Source organism: Monodon monoceros, unplaced genomic scaffold, assembly GCF_005190385.1.
Source record: "Monodon monoceros isolate NGI ecotype Baffin Bay Population unplaced genomic scaffold, NGI_Narwhal_1 Super_Scaffold_20, whole genome shotgun sequence".
Lineage (NCBI taxonomy): Eukaryota > Metazoa > Chordata > Mammalia > Artiodactyla > Monodontidae > Monodon > Monodon monoceros.
In genome coordinates this window covers 114,680,211-114,704,384 of record NW_021703777.1, presented here as the reverse complement: position 1 = coordinate 114,704,384, position 24,174 = coordinate 114,680,211, and the positions used below count along the sequence as shown (strand labels likewise).

Sequence of the window (24,174 nt, the reverse complement as noted above, 5' to 3'; positions counted from 1 at the left end):
AAAAAAAAAAAAAAAAAATTAACGTTATTATTATTAAATTAAAGAGAAACTGAACAAAATTAAATAAATATTTCTAGAATTGACAGTTTTTTTGGCGTTAACAGAAAGTGGAGTTAAAAGCCACTTTAATATGAGGCCAAGCAATTGTATACTGGTATAGAGTGAGTGAATGCTCAAAACCGTTATGTTTGTTGACTCTAATTTCAGATTAAACTTGTTATAAACAACTGCACTCATGTAAGAGTTAGTTCAGCTAACGCTCCTTGCCTTCCAAACTTATCAAATCCATTGCTTTTAAGTTCTAAATGGTATTAAAAAACCAGTTAATAAGAAGTAACAATATCTTAGAGCGTTTTTTTGTATTTATATAGATCTATATATCTAAATACACATGCACATATATGCACATGTATACACACATATATGCACATTTATATATGTTATAAAATTATATATTTTATAATAAATATATAATAAAATTTACCATTTTGATTTAATCTTGTACTTATTGACTTTAATTGACAGAGATTTATCATTTCAAATGTTACATATTATGCTAATTTTTGGTAGTTGATTTCTTTTCCTTTTAAAGTGAACTAAATTTGGTAAGCTTTTCTTATTTATAAAATAATTAAAATGAATAGACTATTAAAAATGTTTTCGTTTGCATATATACATGAAGTAAAATGCTTTCTAGAATATTCAATGAATATGATAAAACACTTCAAGTATTCCTTGAAATTCAATAGGCATTTAAAAATACACTTTAGCATATGTATCCATTATGTTTCAATTACACTTTAATGAGCTTTGGAGATGTAAATGAGTGGCTATTTCCCATTACATGTTTCTTTAGCATTGTTACTTCTTAAGAAACATGAGAAACCAATAGGATATTTTGTACAGAAATTTGGCGATTCATACATACTGTCCTTGAAGTGAAGTATAAAAGCCTTACTCCTTTGTGCCTCATTTCATTTGCCAGTTGAGTAAGAATGCAGGAAAAAAAAATTGATAGAGAACAAGGCACTTCATGGGAAATGTAAAGGCCTAGAGATGGTTTGTAACCATTCCGCTTTCATGGTCAGAGGGCTCAGGTGAGAATGCAGACCATAAATACCGACATGCTCATTATTAGATCAGGTAAGTATAATTTATTTCTTTGGTATGTAGAATAAAAGCACATTTATACTAATCAATTATGGGCACTTGATATTGTGTTATTACACAATATTGAGTGAATTAGTTAGCTTTCAGAGAAATAGAACCAAAGGACGTGTTCATGCGCATTGTGTGTGTGTGTGTGTGTGTGTGTGTATATGGTAGATGGATATGCTGGAGACATACCAGTATACAAAGGAAGAGTTGCAGTTTGAGTTCAAAGACAGTCTGCTGGCAGAATTTCCTCTTTTTCTGGCCTTTCCTCTTCCATTCAGGCCTTTAATGATCAGATGAGGCTAACACACATTATGAAGGGTAATCTGATTTAGTCAATCTACTAACTTAAATGTTATCCCATCAAAAAGTATCTTCCCAGAAACATCTACAATAATGTTTATCCAGCGTTAAATGTTATCCTGGCCTACCATGGAATCTGTAAAATTATCCATCACAGAGAAGATGAATACTTTTTTAAAACAGGGTTCATCTTCTTTTTCAATACCAAGTGTAACAAAACAATTCATTAAACTGTTTTGTGTCATGTGCTTTCTCCTTAGAACTAGTTTTATGAGAGTTTTGCTAGGAAAGAAGAGGGAGAGAGATGTGCAAAACTCTGCAAAACTCAAACTAGGACAGAGGCTCTGTGAGTGAGGAGGTGCCTTAGCCACCCTTTCACTACCCTGGGTAACTGGCAGGACCTCCCATTTGAGCGAAAGCCTCTGTGGTCCATCTATGCAGACTGGGGCCGAGGCTTCTGAGTTTCCAAACTCAGTCCAGATTCCCTTATCCCTGCCTGACAAACATAGAAGCCACAGATCTGCTGGCTTTTGCATAATCATGCAGCTTAGCCAATGAACAATTAAGAGGATGTGAAAATGCAATTATTTTAGTTTCAGTTTCATCTGAGGTCCAAAGATAAAAGCTGTTAAATCCTAAATTTCAGAGTGAGAGCCTGGACCATTTGTCTTGCAAGGGAAGTGGTAAAAAAATCTTTGGCTATTTACCATCTTGAGGATTGTTGTTACTAAAGAATTTGACAGATCTTTGTCTCTGTTTCTTGGGAGGAAAACTCTAATCCCTTAGAATTTCCCTAGTGATAGAAGTTCTTTGTTATTCATTGTGGGTCCTAATAGTTTATGCTTTGGACCCTACATAGCTTATGCTAATGAGATGACTCCAAATAGGGATAGGCTAAGCCAGAAAGACCAGTCATGTAATTAGAGGGTTTGAAGCTTTAACCATGTGATATCAAACTGAGCTCCTCTGAAGGAGAGGAAAGAGAGGCCTGGAAATTGAGTTCGATCATGTGGCCAATGATTTAATGAAACATGCCAATGTAATGAAATCCCAATGAAAACCCTGGATACTGAAAGTCAGTGGAGCTTCTTGGTTGGTGAACACATTGATGTGCCCGGAGGGTGATATGCCCTGATTTCCCCATGAGCGGGCAAAGAAGCTCTGTGTTCTTTCCCAAACCTTGCCCTCTGTGTATCCTTGATAGTAAAACTGTAATCATAATTGTAGCACTTTCCTGAGTCTCTGTGGGTCATTCCAGCTAATTATTGAACTTGAAGAGATAGTGGGGACACCTGAATTTGTAGCCAGTTGGTCAGAAGTATGGGTGGCCGGGGGATGGGGGCGTATCCCCTGGCCACTTGGGGCTGGCATCTGAAGTAAAGGCAGTTTTCTTGAGAACCAGGCCCTTAAACCTGTGGAGTCTGATGCTAATGCCAGGTGGTTAGCATCATAACTGAACTGAATTACAGTACACTCTGTTCAGGTGGACGAAGAATAGGATATAAAAGAGACAAATACTGAAGTAATTGAGGGAGTTTGAAAATTAGAAATTTTCTTTAATGAAAATTATCAGTGTACCATGAGTGCCCTCCTTCTGACTCCTGTGGAGGAAGTGGTGCTATTTCTTCGTCTTAAGACTAGAGCCTGAAGACCACGTGGAGAGATTAATATATATTTTCAAAATTATTTAGGGAACTGCAAGTGAAAGCTTAATAGAAGAGACAGCAACTTTTAAACCAGTGAAAATAGTAAAAGTGGGCAATACTTGGTGATGGATGAGTAATAGTTATTAATATATGTTATTGGAAGAAAGAAGGGAATTACATGGAACTGAGAGCAAGAGAAGCCTTAAGTTAGTAAAAGAATGAGCACTGAGTGAAAACTAGGCAAGATAAAGGTGTGAAAAAGAAGAAATCAGAAGAAAAACTATCGTTTCATGGTTAAAGGGAGTTTAGTTGGTAGTACTGGCATGGATAGGCTATTAGATAAAAAAGGCAGACAGATTCAGGTGGGAGTCTTTAAGTACTCTCTGTGAGGCAAGAAAACAATCAGTGAGATCAAGGCTAAATGCTGGAGCACCGAATTGATGAAGTGAGCCGAAGGGTGTACAGCCAAGTCTGAGAGAGGGCGGCGGGTAAATATATGGTATATTATAAAGGCAGCGTGAAGTCCTCCATAGACTGTGATGAATGACCAGGGTTCTGGGTATGAGTTTCAGCTATTAATCTTATGAGGGCCATGGAATGGTGGTTCAGAGCAAAAGAAATGTCAAAATTACAGGTGACAATGGGGAGGCAGGTAGAAGGGAAGTCACAGAAAGGGATTCTTAAAAAGGCTACTGAAGATGAACTCAAGGATATTTGCATCTGGACGAGTGTCTATGCAGAGGCTTAGAGAGTCAAGGAGAAGTAAAAAATTAGAATGAAAACTGTGCCAAACATTTTGTGAATGCTCATGAGTCTTCCTGAATTGGAAAGAGTGGTGGGAGCATTGAAACACAAAAATGACATCCGACAGAAATGTTTAAGTTAGCAGCATGCTATCAAAATATTCCATCTCCTTTCACTTGGAAGCATAAATGCTTAGGAGCATACTGGGCAGCGCTGTTGAGAGCTCTGTTCAATGATGGTTAGCTCACAGTCCAGGCAGCCATTCAGAGTTATGAACATATATTAAAAAATTCTGAACAGAATGGTGCGCTACTTCCTATATATCACTACTTCATCAGATCTGATTTCTCTTGTAAATATAAGTAGGGATCATTTGCAAAATAACACAGTAGAATTTCCTGTGCAGACAGATGCTTTTTATATTTATAAAGCTTGAGCTCCTTTTTTTTTTCTTCTTAATGCTCTGGGAAACTGGAAACTGATATGATATTTTTCATATCAAGTTTAGTTTAACATATGGCAAAGAGCTCTGTGAGACTATCTCCAAACTTCGCAGTTAACAGTTTCCAGCCTACACAGGAAGCGAAGCTGTGCTTCTGACGTGTTCCCATTATATGGGAAGACCGTAGAGAACAGCCTGAAGTTAAACCACAAAAGTTGTGTTTATACAAAGCGCAGCATTCAGTTGAAACCACAGTAGCACAGAAAGCTTCACTTGATTTTTCAATTCCATTTCTACATTGTTCTAGCAAAATATTTCAAGGTATATCAATAACTTAGTAGCTGTTAAGTCTATTCTTGGCTTTTACTTAAACAAAAAACAAGTTCTATATTTGGATACTGTCTATTCTGAGGGGCCTCAGTTTAGTAATCACCTTGTGTTTGTGAGTCTTCTACTAGATTCTTATGGATAACAAAAACAGCAAAAGCAAACACCTCATCCATTCAGAACCCTTGGAGAAGAGAATTAGGATGACCTTTGTGCAAAATAACTTGTAGGTATTACATTTCTCCTGTATTACAGAGTATATGGAAAATAAAGTATTGAGTATAACAATTACCTCAGCATTGCATAGAGTTGTATGTCTTGTCATAAAATTGTTCTATACTACCACATAACTGCTTTTTGAGTTTTTGGGTGCTTTGTAATAGGTGGGTTTTTTTTTTGGGGGGGGTGTCCTACTCCTTTGTCAGCTTTCATTTCCCACTGCCATTGCTTTAGTGTTCTTTCTCTCATGTTCTAATGTTTGTGTGTAATATGTCCCTTAGGATGAGAAACCAGACTAAGAAGTGTGGCTTAATTCTGTTTAAAAATGAGGCTATTCAAGGCTCTGAGTGTGGGTCAGGGGTATTCTATCAACAAAGCAAAATGACAGTAGAATGGAGGACCTTTCTCTTACTATATGTTTATCTTTGGTCAGATTAGGGAATCTCTTTGAACCCCAGTTTCCTCATCTATGACATGCCTCATAGGATTGCTGTTAAGGTCCAATAAGATGATATACACGAAGCCTCAGGGAATTGTTGCTAGAATGAAATAAGGTCCCTTCTAAAAAGCATGGCCTAGTACAGAACAGGTTCCTTTTGTCTCTTTCCCTCCTGCTCAAGGGCCCTTCTTGCTTATTGCCTTGTTCTTGCTTCAGTCCATATACTTGTTAAAGGGAAAAAGCAGAATTACAGAAATATAATTATTCGTGTTTCACCTCTTATCCTATGGAATTTTACAAGGTGTTAATATTTTGAAATTTGAAGAAAAAGATACTCAGAAAGTACTGTTGAACCAAATCCCCTAATATGATACCCTTGTCTTAAAATAATTTGTTTAAATGGTAATTCATAATTAAACTGGTTTGATCATTCTCTGCTAATAGGAACTCTTGTGTTAGTACTTTAAAAATCAGTGCTTTACCCCTTCTTGTTAAAAAAGATGTTGGAAACTCATTAAAGAAAAATTATAGGACAAAGTGAGAGAGTAGCAATGACATATATACACTACCAAATGTAAATTGGATGGCTAATGGGAAGCAGCTGCATAGCACAGGGAGATCAGCTCCGTGCTTTGTGACGACCTATCGGGATGGGATAGAGAGGGTGGGAAGGAGGCTTAAGAGGAAGGGGATATGGGGATATATGTATACATATAGCTGATTCACTTTGTGGTACAGCAGAAACTAACACAACATTGTAAAGCAATTATACCCCAATAAAGATATTTTAAAAAAGAAAAATATAAAATACAGAAGAGCAGAAAGAAAAATACCAAAATTTCAACATCCAAAGATACATTTCTTTTCAGTATGTATACTTTATGTATAGTTTTTTAAAACAAAATTTTGATACTTTTATACCCTATTTATACATAATATATCTTTTACTTCTTATGTTATTGCCTAATTATTCATACACATAAATTTAAAAATCTGCATAATAACCTAAGTGGACATAATTTATTTATACATTTCCATTCAGTTGGACATCATTTATTTCCATTTTCTTCCCTCATTACAATTAACACTTTTTTCTAAATCTAGGATAGATTCCTAGAAGTGGAATTACAGTGTTAAAGGATATGAAGGTTTTTTTTTTAAGGCTTGCCAAGTTGGAAAATGGCAATCTCAGAATTCTAATTTTAGTACAGAGGACACCTAGCCAAGCCTCCCTGGCATTTAACTGTCCCGTTTCCTCCAAATGAATGTCTTAGCCTGTTTCACTACGGATAGCAATCTCACCTGGGGTTTGCTCACTTTACTGATGCCAGTACAGTAAGCATTCAGATAGCCTGGTAATATTTTTTGAGCTTTGATTTCTAATGTCTATTAACTATCTGGCTTCTAATAAGAGGTACCTGTGTTGTTGTTATTATTAGCTCATCGGTCCCTTATGTGGCTGTGAGTTCCTGACACACTGAATTTACCACCAAGCCCTACTTAATACAGTGTTCACTGGTTTGGAAGGCAAGATGTGGCCAACCTACTCATCTTGGAGATCAAAAGGCCCAGTTATCTGTGGGACTAATACCTCCCCTGAAAACAGTATCATATGACCTTCAGAAAGAACCACAGTTCTGCTGAGACCTAAGACCAAAACATCAGGAACAAATATATGCAATGAAAATATGGCTTCTGTGAGGGCCTCCAGCCAAGACAGGAAATTACTAATGCCTGTGATAGGCAGCACCATGGTGTAGGGCCACAGGCAAGGGAGGTCCAACCAAACAGTGAGCTTTAGCCAAAGGTAGCCAAGCAAGAAAGCCAGTGGATTAAATCCTGCAAAGTAAAATCTTGTTAAGAACCTACTCGTTACTACAGGGCATGCTTAGACAATCTAAACCTCAAAAACAATACAATACAATATGCCTTGGAGGTAAGATTGAAAGGATACCAGGCATCCTGAGGGGAATATCAAATAGGTGAAATTCCAATTTGAATGTAACTGGGAACCTTCTTAAATTTTCCTGGCTGGATCTTTTCCCTTTCCTAAACAGAATTCTCAGGCATTTTGCGGGGTAGTGAGAAATGATCTGGCTTTGACTGAGTTCTTCAAGGGCTGAAGTTCCTACAACCAAGAAAGAAATGAGTAGGCAGGGAACTGAGGTTTCACATCAAACCAGAAACAATGCGTACACAAAGATTTATGAAGAAGATGTTTAAGAGGCATCAATTAAAATAGGACATTGTAAACTACCTGCTGTTTCTAAAACATGCCAAGCACACTCCCGGGGCTTTTGTACTTGCTGTTCCCTCCACCTGGAGATAATATCAGGGAGGTAAGGGTTCAGATCACACAGGTCCTGTAGGTCATGGTAAGGAGCCTGGCATCTACTCTGAAGAGAGAGGTTTGGAGGATGTGAGCAGAGAAATAATGTAATCGGACTTACATTATTTCTCACTCAAATATTTGAAAAACATGTCATAAAACTATAGAAAAGCAAAAAATTAGGACAGTGAACATCTGTATATCCTTCACCTATTCTCCAGTTCCTTACATTTCACTACATTTGCTTTGCATTTTCTATTTCTTTCACTCTTAAATATACCTGTTATTTTGCTAAATCACTTGAAAATAAGTTGCAGACAGCAGGACACTGCCACTAAATCCCTTAGCATGCATCATCTAAGCCCATACATTTTACTGTAAAATCAAACATCATCACGCCTAGGAAGACATATTTCAGTATCATCTATTGTGCAGTCCATATTTAAACTCCCCTAATTGTTCCATAATTGTCTGTGGTAAATTATATTTTCCAAAGATGGCCTCCCACAATTTCTCTCTCTTCTAGAACTTTGTCACTCCCCGTAAAGAGATGGAATCTAATTCTCCCTTTGAATGTGGTCAGGCTTTCGTGAAGCAGAAATGTTGCTGTGACTTCTGAATCCCAGGCAGTTCTGCTTCTGCTTTGGTTGCTCTGATGCTTGATGAGCCCTAAAGCCGCATGACTGCCTGAGGCCCTCCTGCTGTGAGGAAGCCCCTTAGAAGCCCTTGGGGAGAGATCACATGAAAAAGCCCTGAGACACTGTGAAGAGATGTCCTGCCAGCTCCTTGCCTGGTTTTCCAGGTCTAGTCACCATCTGACTGCAACCTCATGAGACACTGAAGGTCAGAATCACCACCCAGTCCAGCCCTCGCTGAATTCTGACCTACAGAAATCATGAGTGATAAGAAAATAATTGCTGTTTTCTTTTTAAGCCATTGTGTTTTGGGGTATTTTGTTACCCAGCAGTAATAACTAGAAAAATGATACTTACAGATATATTAAAAAAAAAATTGAGGATCCAACGAAGGCTTAAGAATTATAAATTGTATTAGGTTATTATGGCTTTTAGTTTCTTTTAAACTAGAATAATCCTCCTTCTTTATTTTTTTAATTTTTTGTAAATTTATTTATTTTATTTTTGGGTGCGTTGGGTCTTCGTTGTTGCACACGGGCTTTCTCTAAGTGAGGCAAGCAGGGGCTACTCTTCGTTGCGGTGTGAAGGCTTCTCATTGCAATGACTTCTCTTGTTGCGGAGCACGGGCTCTAGGTGCACAGGCTTTAGTAGTTGTGGCTCGCGGGCTTTAGAGTGCAGGCTCAGTAGTTGTGGCACATGGGCTTAGTTGCTCTGCAGCATGTGGGATCTTCCCAGACCAGAGCTCGAACCCGTGTCCCCTGCATTGGCAGGCAGATTCTTAACCACTGCACCCACAGGGAATCCCTTCTTTATTTTTTTAAACATGATATATTTTTGGAAAAGTCTAGAACATTTGTTTTATAGAATATACCAATTTTGGGACTTGTGAGATTGTTTCTTCATGATTAGATTCATGTTTAAAATGTACTGTCAAAAATACAAAAAGGTATTTTTTAAAGTTCTTTCACTTTTTAAAAAAAAATACCTGTACTCAAAAAACTATAAGATACTGATGAAAGAAATCAAAGACGACACAAATAGATGGAGAGATATACCATGCTCTTGGATTCGAAGAATCAATATTGTGAAAATGACTACGCTACCCAAATCAATCTACAGATTCAATGCAATCCCTATCAAATTACCAATGGCATTTTTAATAGAAAAAGAACAAAAAATTTTACAACTTGTATGGAAATACAAAAGACTCCGAATAGCCAAAGCAATCTTGAGAAAGAAAAACAGATCTGGAGAAATCAGGCTCCCTGACTTCAGATACACTACAAAGCTCTCAAGACAGTTATCAAGACAGTATAGTACTGGCACAAAAATAGAAATATAGATCAATGGAGCAGGATACAAAGCCCAGAGATAAACCCACGCACATATGGTCAGCTAATCTATGACAAAGGAGGCAAGAATATACAGTGGAGAAAAGACAGCCTCTTCAATCAGTGGTGCTGGGAAAACTGGACAGCTACACTGTAAAAGAATGAAATTAGAACACTCCCTAACACCATACACAAAAATAAACTCAAAATGGATTAAAGACCTAAATGTAAGGCAGACACTATAAAATTCTTAGAGGAAAACATAGGCAGAACACTCTTTGACATAAATCACAGCAAGATCTTTTTTGACCCACCTCCTAGAGTAATGAAAATAAAAACAAAAATAAACAAGTGGGACCTAATGAAACTTCAAAGTTTTTGCACAGCAAAGGAAACCATAAAAAAGACGAAAAGAGAACTCTCAGAGTGGGAGAAAATATTTGCAAACAAAGCAACTGACAAGGGATTAATCTCCAAAATATACAAACAGCTCATGCAGCTCAGTATCAAAAAAAACAAACAACCCAATCAAAAAATGGGTGGGAGACCTAAATAGACATTTCTCCAAAGAGAAATGTCTATATGTGGACACATACAGATGGCCAATAGGCACATGAAAAGATGCTCAACATCACTAATTATTAGAGAAATGCAAATCAAAATTACAATGAGGTATTACCTCACACTGGTCAGAATGGCCATCATCAAAAAATCTACAAATAATAAATGCTGAAGAGGGTATGGAGAAAAGTGAACCCTCTTACACTGTTGGTGGGAATGTAAATTGATACAGCTACTATGGAGAACAGTATGGAGGTTCCTTAAAAAACTAAAAATAGAACTACCATATGACCCAGCAATCCCGCTCCTGGGCATACACCTGGAGAAAACCATAATTCCAAAAGACACATGCACCCCAATAATGGCAGCATTATTTACAGCAGCCAGGAGATGGAAGCGACCTAAATGTCCATCGACAGAGGAATGGATAAAGAAGATGTGGTACATGTATACAATGGAATGTTACTCAGCCATAAAAAGGAATGAAATTGTGTCATTTGCAGAGACATGGATGGACTTAGAGACTGTCATACAGAGTGAAGTAAGTCAGAAAGAGAAAAACAAATATGGTATATTAATGCATATATGTGGAATCTAGAAAAATGGTACAGATGAACCTATTTGCAAAGCAGAAATAGAGACACAGACGTAGAGAACAAACGTACGGACACCAAGCGGTGGAATGGGGGGTGGGATGAATTGGGTGGGAGATTGGGATTGACATATATACACTATTGATACTATATATAAAATAGATAACTAATGAGAACCTGCTGTATAGCACAGGGAACTCTACTCAGTGCTCTGTGGTGACCTAAACGGGAAGGAAGTCGGAAAAAGCGGGGATATATGTATACATATAGCTGATTAACTTTGCTGTACAGCAGAAACTAACACAACATTGTAAAGTAACTATATTCCAATAAAAATTTAAAAAACATTTGTGGCAAAAATTAACATGAAATCTACCCCCAGCAAATTTTTTTTTTTTTTTTTTTTTTTTGCGGTACACAGGCCTCTCACTGTTGTGGCCTCTCGCGTTGCGGAGCACAGGCTCCGGACGCGCAGGCTCAGCGGCCATGGCTCACGGGCCCAGCCGCTCCGCGGCATGTGGGATCTTCCCGGACCGGGGCACGAACCCGTGTCCCCTGCATCGGCAGGCGGACTCTCAACCACTGCGCCACCAGGGAAGGCCCTCAGCAAAATTTTTAAATGTACAGTACAGCATGCTGTACATGTCTAGAGCTTTTTCATCTTGCATGGCTGGAACTCTATACCCACTGAATAGCAACTCCCAATTTTCCCCTCCCTCTAGGCCCTGGCAACCACCATTTTACTTTGTTTCTATGAGTGTGACCACTTTAGACACCTCAAACAAGTGGAATCATATAGTATTGTTCTTTTGTGACTGGCCTATTTCACTTAGCATATAATGTCTTCAAGTTTCATTCATGTTGTAGCATATGACAGGATTTCCTTCCTTTTTAAGGCTGAATAATATTCTACTGTACATATGTACCATATTTTCTTTATTCATTCATCTGTCAATGGACAGCTAAGTTGTTTCTACCTCTTGGCCATTGAGAATAATGCTGCAACAAACATAGGAGGGCAAATATCTCTCTGAGATCCTGTTTTCAATTCTTTTGGACAGATATCCAGAAGTACGGTTGGTGGATCATATGGTAGTCTTATTTTTAATTTTTGAGGAAACTCCATACTGTTTTACATAGCGGCTGTACCATTTTGCATTCCCTCAGTAGGGGTTGCATATCCACTAGGATGTATGAGAATATCTGTTTTCCCACAGCCTTGTTAACAGAATATTTTACCAATCTTTTGAATTTTTGGCAATATGATGGATAAGAAATGGTATCTCAATATGTTTAACCTTGATTTTTCTTCCTATGAGTGAAACTGACCATCTTTTCATAAATTTAATGACTTTCAAAAGGATCTCCTTGGATGCCATGTTGGGAGAAATGAAAGCACAATAATGCAAACTCTTGAGTCAAGTGATTCTGTGAATAAGTACTTCCAAGGCAAATAGATTTTCCGTCAAAGGAAGTGTTTCCTTCAAACATGCATGGCAAGTTAATGCACTGTCATTTATTGAGAGCCTACTATGCACTAAAATTTTGCATATATCTTGATTACAAAATAAATAAGACATGATGCTTTCTATCAAGGAATGCACAAACTACTGGATGAGAAAGATAACCGATTATAGTACTGGGGGCAAGTTATGTTATGGTTATGCCTGGGTGCTATGAGAACACAGGAGAAACTGAAGAGTTGGGGGAGGTCTTCTGTAAAAAGATGACGTTTGAGCTCAGATTTGCTGGAAGGCATTCCAGCCTGAGGCAGTAGCACTCTAAGGCACAGAACAAGATAACAGGTCCTGTTGAGGGAACTACAAATTCTTTGGTATGGGTGGATTGAAAGGTGCATATATGAGATTATTGAAAAAAGAGACCATAAAGGTGGGTAGGAGCCAGACTTAATTTTTTTTTTCCAAGTGAAGGATTTTTTGTTTGTTTGTTTATCCTATAAGTTATGTGAAACTATGAAAGGATTAAACAAAAATAATATTCATTTCTTTAACTTAATATCTATTTTCTTAAATTTCTTAAATATATCTATCTCAATGGCTTGAAAGTTTATCATACTCCTATTTTTCTTAACTGTAGAATCAAGACAATCATGCTTTCTTATAATATTCTTAATCTCACAGTGGCAAGTAATTATATAAAACCATAGTTAATCATGAAGAACATTGATAGAAAAATAGGGCTGATATGGAAAGTAGGAAATAAATGAAATAAAGTGTTTTGGCTTTACAAGTTTAAAAGTCTAATAAAAAATTAAAAAACAAAAAAATTTTTAAAAGCCTTATCAATATATAAGTAACATCAATAAGATTTATTGTTTTAAGATAAAAAATACATAGCTTATTATTCACAGTTCTTTAAAAGTACATTTGACATTTTCCCTTAGCTATAACTGCTTATTATAGCTTTTTTTCAAAAGCACTTATTTTTTGTTTTTTATTCAATATGGAGATGGGTTGCTTTTTCTAAATAATAGCCAGAAATTTTAAACCATTTGCACATTTTCCTGGTACCAGGTAACTGAGTCACATTAACAGGTAATGTGCATCACATTAAGGCCAATTTACCCAGGAGTGCAGAAGCAGCATGTTGTAGTGGTAGAAGCACCAAACTCAGAGTCAGGAAGGCTGGGTTCTCAACAGAAAAATACAGGAGTGACCTTGAGCCTAAAATTAGGTGACTGAGTAGATGAATTTTGTGGTTCTTTCCAGCTTTAATTCTCCATTGTTCCATGTCAGGCTAATTCATCATCACTTGTAAAAACCTGCCAAACGTTTAGGGCCACTTAAAAATTTCCTGGATCCTGAATTTCACTCTCTTGAAAGCAGAGAATCTGCCAGAATGTAGTTTTGTTAAAACCAGGCTTGTTCTTATTCACATTTGGATAGGCCATAAGTCAAGTGATGCCCCTAAAACATAACTTCTTACATTTAGTCAGTCATTTAAAAAACATTTAGTGACCATTTATTAGATTTAAAACATTGATCTAGACACCATGGGAAGCACAAAAATGAAACACACAGAGATAATTCTGCAAGAATGCCCCCTCATATAGGAGAAATGATGTATATGTACACAAATAACCATGCAGTGAGGTAGGTGTTAGGTGATATATGAGACAGATAGGGAACTGGAACTGAGTAAATACTAATTCTACCCCTGATATATCACTAAATAAATACTTGCTTTTACGTCCTTCACTGTTAGTGTTAGATAATTCTTTATTATTGTTGTTTTTAATGTAGCATTTTGTGTGTGTGTGTGTGTGTGTGTGTGTGTGTGTGTGCGTGCTGGTTTTAAGAGTAATAGACATTCAATGTAGACATATTATAAAAATCAGACAAACGTGACAAAGAAAATCATCTTTAATCCTGTTATCTAGGGCAACCATTGCTAACATTCAGCTGAATTCCTTCTAGTTTATTTCCATGCTTGCATCTAATTTTCTAATAACATACTTTTTCACTGAATATATCATGACTGTTTCCCATGTCATCAAAAATTATTATACAATGTGTTTTTTAATGGCTGAATGTATTCCACTATGGGGGGAACATAATTTGCTCTTTTGATATTCCCACCCCTGTTGTTGGACATTTAACTTCATTCATCCACTTATGAAATATTTTGTTAGCACCTGCGACATGCCAGGAACTCTTCTTAGTTTGAAGATATAGAGTAAATAAAACACAAGACGTACATGCTGTCTTGGAACTTGCATTCTAGAAGCAAGATAGACAGTAAAATGATGAATGAAATTAATTGGTCCTATATCTAACAGAACTACTCACTTAGACTTTACAAGCTTCAAAATTAATCTTTAGGCCTTCTCCAAAAAGGTTTAGCTTACTCCCAAATCTCTGGAATTGGCTGAGACATACTGACTATTCCCACAGGATTCAGATTCAGGCTAGACAGCAGTCATTGTACCTGCCTCTTCCAAGCTTTTGCTGAAAGGATAGCCCTTAGGCAGCCCACTGCCCAGTCATAGTGTAGAATGGAGATTGGAGGTAGTTGTGGGGTGCCCATAGCCAGGAGCACTCAGTTCACAGCAGGCCAGGACTGATATTGGCTGACTCAAAAAAGTAAGCTGGGACAAATAGATTCCCTTGCTTGGGAATTTGATCTGCGACACCACAAGAGGATGAGATAATTAGCAAGTTAGAATTGAAGCTGAATGTTACATGGAAAACATTTGATGCAGTCACATTGGGTCATGTGTAAAATTAATTAATGAGGGCACAGAAGCCATAAAGCAAGCAGCACTTTTGAGGCAGACATGTAATATATAGTCAGAAGTAGAAAAACGAGACACTCAGACACATGAAAAGCACCTGTTGTGTTGTATTAAAGCACTAAGGCAAGATCAAGATCAGTAATTCTCATTTTTATGGGCCCTGAAACTGCCTTGGACTCAGCATTCTGGAGTCCCACACTTCCATTATTTGAGGTAACTTGAGTGGGTCTCTAGTTCTTACAGCCAGAGGAACTCAATGAAAACAAATCTTTATACAGAAGAGACAACTACATATGTGAAGAGCAGTACACAACGGTACATAATTCAGCCCCATCTAACTCATGATATAGGTTTTACTTATGCTTTTGATTCAAGAATTATCTTACCAGGACCCAGATGTCCTTTCATTTCAGATTTATTGTGTTTGTTTTTGGTATCAGGCCATTAGAAAAGTCAGTTTCTCTTCCTTAATATGTGTTAAACAAAAACTAGGTATAAGGCATCATGTTTAGGCACTGGGATGATTTTGGAGATGAAAGACACATTTTCTGCCACAAGCAGCAAAGAGCCTAACGGCAAACCCACAGTCACAATGCAAGATAGTAGGTACTTAGGAAGAGTCGGCAGAGGATGCTATGGGAACACAAGAAGGTACTTCTAAACCAGAGCAGAGAATGTTTCCTGAGGAAAGTGACCCTTAAGCCATCCTTAAAGGATAAACAGGAGTTACCTCTATTTTAAACTCCAGTTCAAGCTAGAGTTCTCTGGTCATTAAGAAAAAATATTCATTCTCATTTGTTTTTAAAAAAATCTTACTGCTGATTTGGACTCATTTTCAATTCTGATACCTTGACCATAGGTCCACAATTTCTATAGCAGTTTTTGGTAATCTTCGATTACCAAAATTATTTCTCCATTTTCTTTCTCTGCAGTATTTCCCAAATTTGCCTGATCATAAGAATCACCTAAAGCTCATGGTAAGTATGCAGGTCCCCAAACTGTCCCTTGCAGGTTCTGATGCATTAAGTCTGGACTTTTTTTAATCAGTTGTCCCAGGTAATACTCATTATTAGACATGTTCAGGAATTATTTTTCTACTATCCAAAGTTGTTGTTATTATTAGCATTTATTTTTCAATAAAGAGTTTTCTGTTATCACAATGTTTTCCAGGATTAGTAAATAAGAAAAGAAAGAAACATAAAATTTCCCATTAAGAAAAAAAGCTGTTTTCTTTTAGATGAATTCTATAGATAAGCACACATAAGCCATATACATGTAAATTATAGTTTAAAAAAAAATTTCAGTGTGGGTTAATTTCTATTTATACAAGTTATCTTGTATGAATTCTGTTGTTTTACTTTCATTGTAATTCACTCATGTGTTACCCAGTTTGAAATAGTCAATTCTACTCACCATGTGTAATTGTAATTAGAGAAATACAATTTAGATTTCGCTTTCAGGGATTTGGGTAGGAGGGTATGGAGGGTATGGTGGATAGATGCTATATCAAATTGAGAAACAATAGAGACAAAAAGCGTTTAATGAAGCATGGGCATAAGGGGATTAGCTACTGTTTGTATGGGATGTTTAACAGTTTGATGAAGGAAGTATAATATTGCTATGCTGTCAGGGATTTGCTCCACTTGAATTCCAAACAAGTGTGGTAAGAGCATGAATCTTGTGGCAATCCACAACTGTTCTGGATTAATAAGTAAAGTAAGCACTGACTTTATTATCAAGCATGTTGGAGGGAGGCACAGATATCGGCTGTTAGGGACTCAATACCTAGAGTCTGTTTATTGAACAAGAGTGTAAGCAAAGACTCAGACATTTTGTAATTAGAAATAAGAACACTGGAGAAGGAAGGGGACATCCTTTTTCAGAGCAACAGAATATAATATGGCTCCCAAAAGAGGAACAATCATGTCTAATTCATAACTATTCCATTTGTCACACTACTTAAGTATTATCACATTTACCTAAGATAGGTAGAACTGGAAACGCACTTTAAAATGGACAGTATACTCTTTAGTAGTGGTTTGGTTTTTTGTTTTTGTATAAGTATATATGTCATAAATTTATAGGGTTCTGTTTATTGAGGGCAGGTGCAGTCACTGTGAATTAATATTTTTTGTCATCTTCATAAGTGTTAGTTCTTAGTACCCATCTACATATTATTTTATGTAGGTATGTAAAGTAAGTAGACTCTTTCTCACTATTTTTTAAAGTATATACAAGGGTACTTGGAGCATTATGAATTGATCAAGAATATTGTGTGTGGGTGTATTACATGTTTGTGTAGAAATTTTGTGCTTGTATGTCTATAGCTAACAGTGACTCTGGGGCAGTTCTAGTGGCTCTCTCCCCTGGTATATCCATAAGGTAATTCATTACCTTCCTGAATTAATCAACAAACACTTCAGGGCCTGTTACTTAGCCTGATGGGCTCCAACACCTGATTCAGTACACTGACAGACAGTGTCTATTTCTGGGGGGCAGAATCAAATTAGCAAAGACAATTGAAACTGATAAATAAAAACAGAATTTCATCCATTAGTTTAAAATGGAGAATTATACATTATAGAGGAACTGAAATATTAAAATATATACAATTGGAGGGTCCTCTTCTGGTTATCAGGTTAAGTGGGAAGTATTCACCAACTGAAAGATTTATAAAATTGTGCTGCGAATTACTGTTCTAGTGAGTACAAGTTCTTATGATGGACATATTCTTTTCCTATAGTAGGATTTATATAGGAAAGCAAACTATAATCAGGAAGTTGCTGGTTGAGTTTAGAATCAAAAAGGGAATTAGAAGAATTGAATTCTTAGTGGTCCCAGGCTCAGATAGCCTGATGGGCCCACCTCTCAAATGCACCTGAACCTCAGCGTCTAATAAAATCTCTGCATCCAACCCACATCCGAGGTGTGTGGCCTGTGACACTGGAAATACTCATTTGGAAAAGGCCAAGGTTTTCTCTCTCTTATGCAGTGCTAACATTGTCTTTGAAGCTCTTTGTATTAAATTTCCAAGGTTGACACTTTTTTCTTTAGCAGTGAAAAATACTTTGGTAACAGTAGAACATTTCAGGCCAGAGAGTTACTCTGTTTAAGGAACATACTTATCTTTGCTGTGATTTATTCTAGTTTAACTCTGAGAGGTACTTCATTGTAACCACCTCTCACCACAATACTGGTAAAAGTTATTGGAATACCTTGATATTATGTTGACATATAGGAAGAAAATTTAGAAGCACATTAAATAAAATCCTGCTTATATTTTCATTTTCAACTCATTCAAATATATTTGAATATATTTAAAAGCCATATGTATATTTCTAATGCACATCTACCTTTTTGAAGTAAACAGCAAGCTCATTCAGCATTCTCAGAAAATGATACTTCTGATCGAGGCCTGGAGTATTACTAAAGCTCACAATGGCTATCTTTCAAATCCACTATAATTAAAATTCTTGTCTTTCTTGCAGCTAATATCTACTTTGATTCCATCAAGGGTTTCTCATTCTCATTCTGGCCTAAAAAGAGGGTCATCTGCCAAATTACTAGTATGCCTAACTGCACCTGGACCTTTCTTAATTTTAATACAAACTTTATCTAAACATTTAATTTTGGGATGGAGACTTCATAGGAAACAGACTACTACTCCTCACTCTGTTCTGCAAAGCAAACATCACTAGCTAATGACAGTAATCTTTCCTTGGGTAAGACTTGGGCTGAGTCTAGAAGTGGGCTTCTTAAACCACAAATCTCTAGGGAACGACAGTTGTTTCCAAAAATCATAGTTCACATGCCAGATGAAGTTAATTTGGATTCCTTGCATGTCTTATGGTGTCTAACAAGACCTGTCATTTATTTTGAATACCAGCATTTATCTGAAAGTAACTGTCTACTGAAAGTTTTCTGAATCAGAAAAGAACAAGTTCGTGAAGTTTTTTCTCCCCTTTATTCCCTGTGGATCTCCTCAGCAAGACAGACAAAATTGCCAAACGTTATTGATAAAGGCCTGAAAAGTAGCAAGGTTTACTAAACGTTTAAAGAGTTTGTTCAGTTAGTTTAGCCCAAATCAGTATCCAAGAATAACATAAGCTTTACCACAAGATCTTTTTTCAATGAAGAAAATACTTTGGTGTTTAATTAGTAAAAAATATAATAGTTATTGTAAATCTACTGAACATGAATGATCTTACTTTGAATTTCTTCCATGGTAAATAAAACTAATTTGGTTTAGAAAGTTTTGAAATTACAATACCACCAGGAATTTCTTAAGTGCCAAAGCAACTATTGGTTAAAAAAATCAAATAGATGATTACTTGTTCACAGTTGCTCTATGATGAAAGGAAATATAAAACATCAGAATTTTATAGATTATAGATTAAAGAATCTTAAAATTATTGATGAAAATGTTACCATATTAAGAATATTTTAACTGCATTTTCAGTTCATCATTAGGCATTAGTTTAATTCTTTTGCCTGTGTATTAGTGGCTGAATTGATAAAAAAAAAAGAGAACAAAACCATATGAGATGATTCCAAAGATACTTCCATTTGTTAAGAATAGAAAAGTTAGAAGAACCAGATTATTTCTGATATATGACTCAGAACTATTTATATTTTTTGGGGGTATGAAGAAGTTTATTAACTTCAAACTATGGTGAGTTTTGGATAGACATCTTGATTTTGCCCAAAGATGAGTTACTCTTACTTCTATCTCATTTTCTAGGAGCTGAGAAATAGATAGCTATTGAATACCAGTAGATAATGAAAAATATCTGAAATTTTACTTGCAAGACCTGTAAAATTAATGTCAAGAGAGGGGTCTTTCAAATTTTATTCTCTTTATCCCTCTCTTATCTAACTTTTATGCTGATAGAATTTTTTTCACATTTGGAAAATTACATTTTTTTTTCATCTTGAATATTGCTAACATCAGGGACAAATTTACTATAAATAAATACAGCTTTACTTTTTATGTCAGTGACCTTCAGAAGGGAAATAAAAATCCCTTCTTTTCCTTATACACCTTACTTCAGTTAGTTCATTTTCTATGCAACTTTGTAACACTGGCCTCGAGCAGAAATACGTACAAATGGTTCATTTGGGAGCTGGCACCCTAGTATTAAGAAGTAAAGGAGGAAGAACAGTAGCCCAATAAAACAGGCTGCTCTGCCCTGGCCTGAGATGCAGCAAGATAAGATCTAATGTGAATATTCCAACAGTGACCCTATTTGCTTATCTAATTCCTCTCCCATTTTGCTTCTACTTTTATTTTAAATAAGAAAAAAATAGAATAGTCACCTAAATGGAAAACTGGTCCCACTGGGAATTGGAGAGTTTTATAGGTGAAAAATCTTACTCTGCATAAAAGCAAGAATCTCTAAATTTTGATCACTTTCCAACGCAGAGGAGGGTTTGCTAGAGCACTTCCTTGACTCTTCCGTAAGTTCCTCATGTCATTACTACTTGTAGAATTAGTTTGCCCCCATTACTAGATGTACTTCCATTTAGTTTTTTTTTTTTTTTCCATTTAGTTTTTAACTACCATTTTAGAACTGAAACTTCATCTTGATTGGCTGATAACTACCAAAACCCTGGCCTCTTTGTCATTTGCCCTGTCATTTTTCATTATTTATTTGGAGAATAACTCAAAGTACTTACTGGGTTGAGGACCACTGTGAAGAAAAGTTCACCTCCTTGGATACTCTTGTCCAGCTCTTTAGGACCTCCTGGATATTCTTTATAGAAAATTGTGTGAGTGAAAAGCCCACAGGTTTGTCTTGGAAGAACCTGAAGGAAGAATGAACAGGTAAGGAAAAATTTCCTTTCAACCAATTAATATGTTGAAACTTAGCTTTTTCCCTCATGGAAAATAATGTACAAGCTGGTGTCATTATTCAACTCTTAACTAACACCCCAAAGTTCTTCACAATGTGGGAAAGTGGGGATGACATCACTACAGCAGGAATACTGAAGAGAGTGGAAGAAATATGTTAAAACTAAGATAGACTTTGAATTATTTTAGCCACTTATCTATTTTAAATCCCCAAGTCATTACTTCTGTTATGAAGCCTAGTATGTTCCAGCATCTTAAGAAATAAAACAAACAAACAAAAAGTAAAAATTAGACTTTAAAAATACTGGACTTGCCTGTGCTACATTGTAATTCTAGTAGGCAAAAGTTTTAAGGATAATACTTCTATCAAATTCTACACATGCATTAGAAAATGAAGTCAATTATTAACTTAATGTGATTCTTGGGAAATGACATGTTAAATTAGAACAAATATTTGAGACACAAATCATAGTTCCTGTTCTACTCTGAAAGGACTACTGTAGGTTGTAGTAATTGCCCCGAATTCTAAGTCTGAAGCCTGCCAGTTCCAAAAGTAAGAAAGAGATGATGCATTTGGTTAGTAATTTTTATAAAGTTTCAGAAACAAAATGATAAAAAGGTCACTCAGTAAAAAGTCTTCTTTTCATCCTTTGTATATAAAAGCCATTATTTACTTCAGTTATACATATTTGTGATAAGGATTTTTTTTCAAATTCTTACAGCTTTCCTGGTGAAATATCAGTACAATTATAAAAGAAGGGGTGAAAAAAAGCTGTGCAAGATGGCACAAACTTTAGCTAAATTTTATATAATGACTTCTTTATGACCTGCATTTGTCATTACACCCTTGAAGTAGCAGAAAATGAATTAGTATACTTTGGAGGGATCCAAGTTTTATAGGCTCTTACACAGGCAGGTCTTTTGTTTATTGTCCTAAGCAAACGGATCGTCATTTTTTTTTTGTCTTGATTCTTAAAGCACAATTGATTCAGTAAGTGCTTTCAAAATATTGCCTGTACAGGAATCCCCATGCTTTGCAATCTCCTAGAAATATACTGAATATGTATTTAATACATTTCAATCTAGTCCTTGGAAAGTTTTCTTAGAAAACATAATTCCCAGCTCAATCAATAAACTACATATTCAGTGTAAATCAAAACTGTATCTATCCTATTTATTTTGGCAAACTGGTGAAAGTTATATCCTTAGAAGCTATTTTATCTTGATGAAATCATTCCAAGAACTTCAGTTTAATTGCAGAGTATTAGCTCTGATGATGTTTATGTTTAAAAGCATTATGCATTCTCATAATGTTATGCACAAAATCAACAACAAAAAAGAACTAAGTGCAGAGGTATTCTAACTGAATCAAATATATCCCCTAACAATTCACGAACATGTCATTTCCTGGAAATTAAATTTTACATAGCAGTTATTTATTTAACAAATACTTATTCAAAATTCTTTGCAAGTCTAGGTGGGAGAACACAAAGATATAGCCTTTATATTCTTGAAGGATTTAAGGTATATTGGGATAAAGAGAAGTACCCCAAAGCTAAATAATGAAATGCCTACATGTAATTAAACGCCAGGTTAGTTTTACATTTTAACGTGCATGATTCTGAATCGCTTTTAGGATTCAGTTTGAATATCTTGCTTGAAAAACTATGGCAACATACAGAGCCAACTTTGGGATTTGATTGCCTAGCTGATTCTACGCAAAAGGGAGAGAGAAGTGAAAAGAAATTTGAATTTCATTTATTTCTCAAATTATTTGAGTTTGAACAGAGGGAAGAGGAAGTGTCAGGCTTTACCCTGCAACTCGGGGGAGGATCACACTTGCTGAGAGGATGAGAGTCACCATGAGCCCTAGGATGGTCAGTGGACCACCAAAGGAGGCTGAGGAGATCATCAGAGTGTAAGAGGGTCATATCGCATTGCCTTGCTCCCTAAATCCAATGCTACAGGACACTGAACATGTTCCTTGAAATGGCTCTCTTGTGTTAGAGAAGGAATAAGAGAGGTTTTAGGCATTCTGCTGTGAACTGCTCTCTAGAACTGTTTCTGGGAGTGTAATGCTATCAAATTCAAACTTTGAGATGTTGATGAGCCCCTGGAAACCTTATAGCTCCTGACAATAACTAGGAGATGGTTATGAAAGCCATAGTCATAGGAATCTCGGCCAGTGGACCTAAAGCCAATATCCTGTACATAAGGCTTGAATCTAGCTTTTATGTTCCTAATGGAGTTATACAAGAGGATGTGTTATAGGAATTCAGAGGAGAATAAGATCAGTGTAGGCCTGACCTAGGTATTGAGCTGCTATATATATACCAAGGTGCTTTACATTAAATTATATAAGATATGGAACTTGATACTGAGGAATAAAGGGAATAGGAATAGGTAGAGAGTGATCAGAAAGTGGTCTTTCAAGGTGGAAAGAATGACAAAGGCATAGACACAGTGATATTGCTGCAGACCTTTTTGTCTGGAGTGAGTCTGTGTTAGCTACGGGACAACAAGAGATGGAAAGGTAGACAGTTTAAATTGTTTTCAGGTCCCTGAAGAGCAAGTTAAGGCGTATGGAAACAACTGGAAAGAATCAGGTTAGGAAGGCAAGATGAGGCAGCATTTTAGGGTTAAAAGGTTGGCACTTTCCATGGTATGGACTGAAGTGAGTGGTGGATAGAAGCTGTAAATAAACCAAGTAGAAACCAGCACCATGGTTTACAAATGAAAGTCAAGGTAGTGAATTAGGCTGTGGGAAAGGAAGTGAAATTTAAAAATATTATGAAGGAATTATTGACAGAATGTAGAGACTGATTGGAAATGGGGGGTCAGTGTGATGTTCAAATTGCAGAACTGAATTAGAGATAGCAGGACCAATAGCTAGTTTGAAGGGAAGATAATAAGTTTCATTTAAGGCCTTGTAAGTTTGATTTGTGAGTAGATCATCAAAACCCAGTTTCCCTCATTCATACAACAGGGTATGGGTGTGATCTAAGGAACGTTTGTTCCTCAGTTCCCTGCTCTTTTTTCTTTGCAGTCTCTCCCTAGGAGGGCATATTGGCTATTCTGGTCTCCACTTACAACTCTATTAGTATGACTTCAAGCCCTGTCCTCTCTAACTACACATCAACTTGGAACATTTCCCACTAGGAAATTCTCATACAAGGGTCCACAAAGCAAACAGAGTTTCCACGGATTGCTGCCTAAGTGGAACCTCAGGGACAGTTCCCTCAAAACAGGAAATCTGTTAGAGCCTCTAATACCTGCCAGATTCATGCATTTATAATACAGGTAAAATATGTTTTCAGGAGAAACAAGATGAACATATGTCATGG

The 24,174-nt window shown here is 36.4% G+C and overlaps 1 protein-coding gene across 3 annotated transcripts in view; it reads right to left on the bottom strand.

The window, feature by feature from the left end:
• The window catches only part of LOC114903271 (bifunctional heparan sulfate N-deacetylase/N-sulfotransferase 3), a 151,107-nt gene that overhangs the window by 43,609 nt on the left and 83,324 nt on the right, over positions 1 to 24,174 (bottom strand). For all 3 annotated transcript variants that reach the window (XM_029236114.1, XM_029236116.1, XM_029236115.1), the window contains one exon: positions 20,656 to 20,784. In XM_029236114.1, coding sequence (XP_029091947.1) covers positions 20,656 to 20,784 — 129 coding nt within the window. The remainder of the gene's footprint in view (positions 1 to 20,655; positions 20,785 to 24,174) is intronic.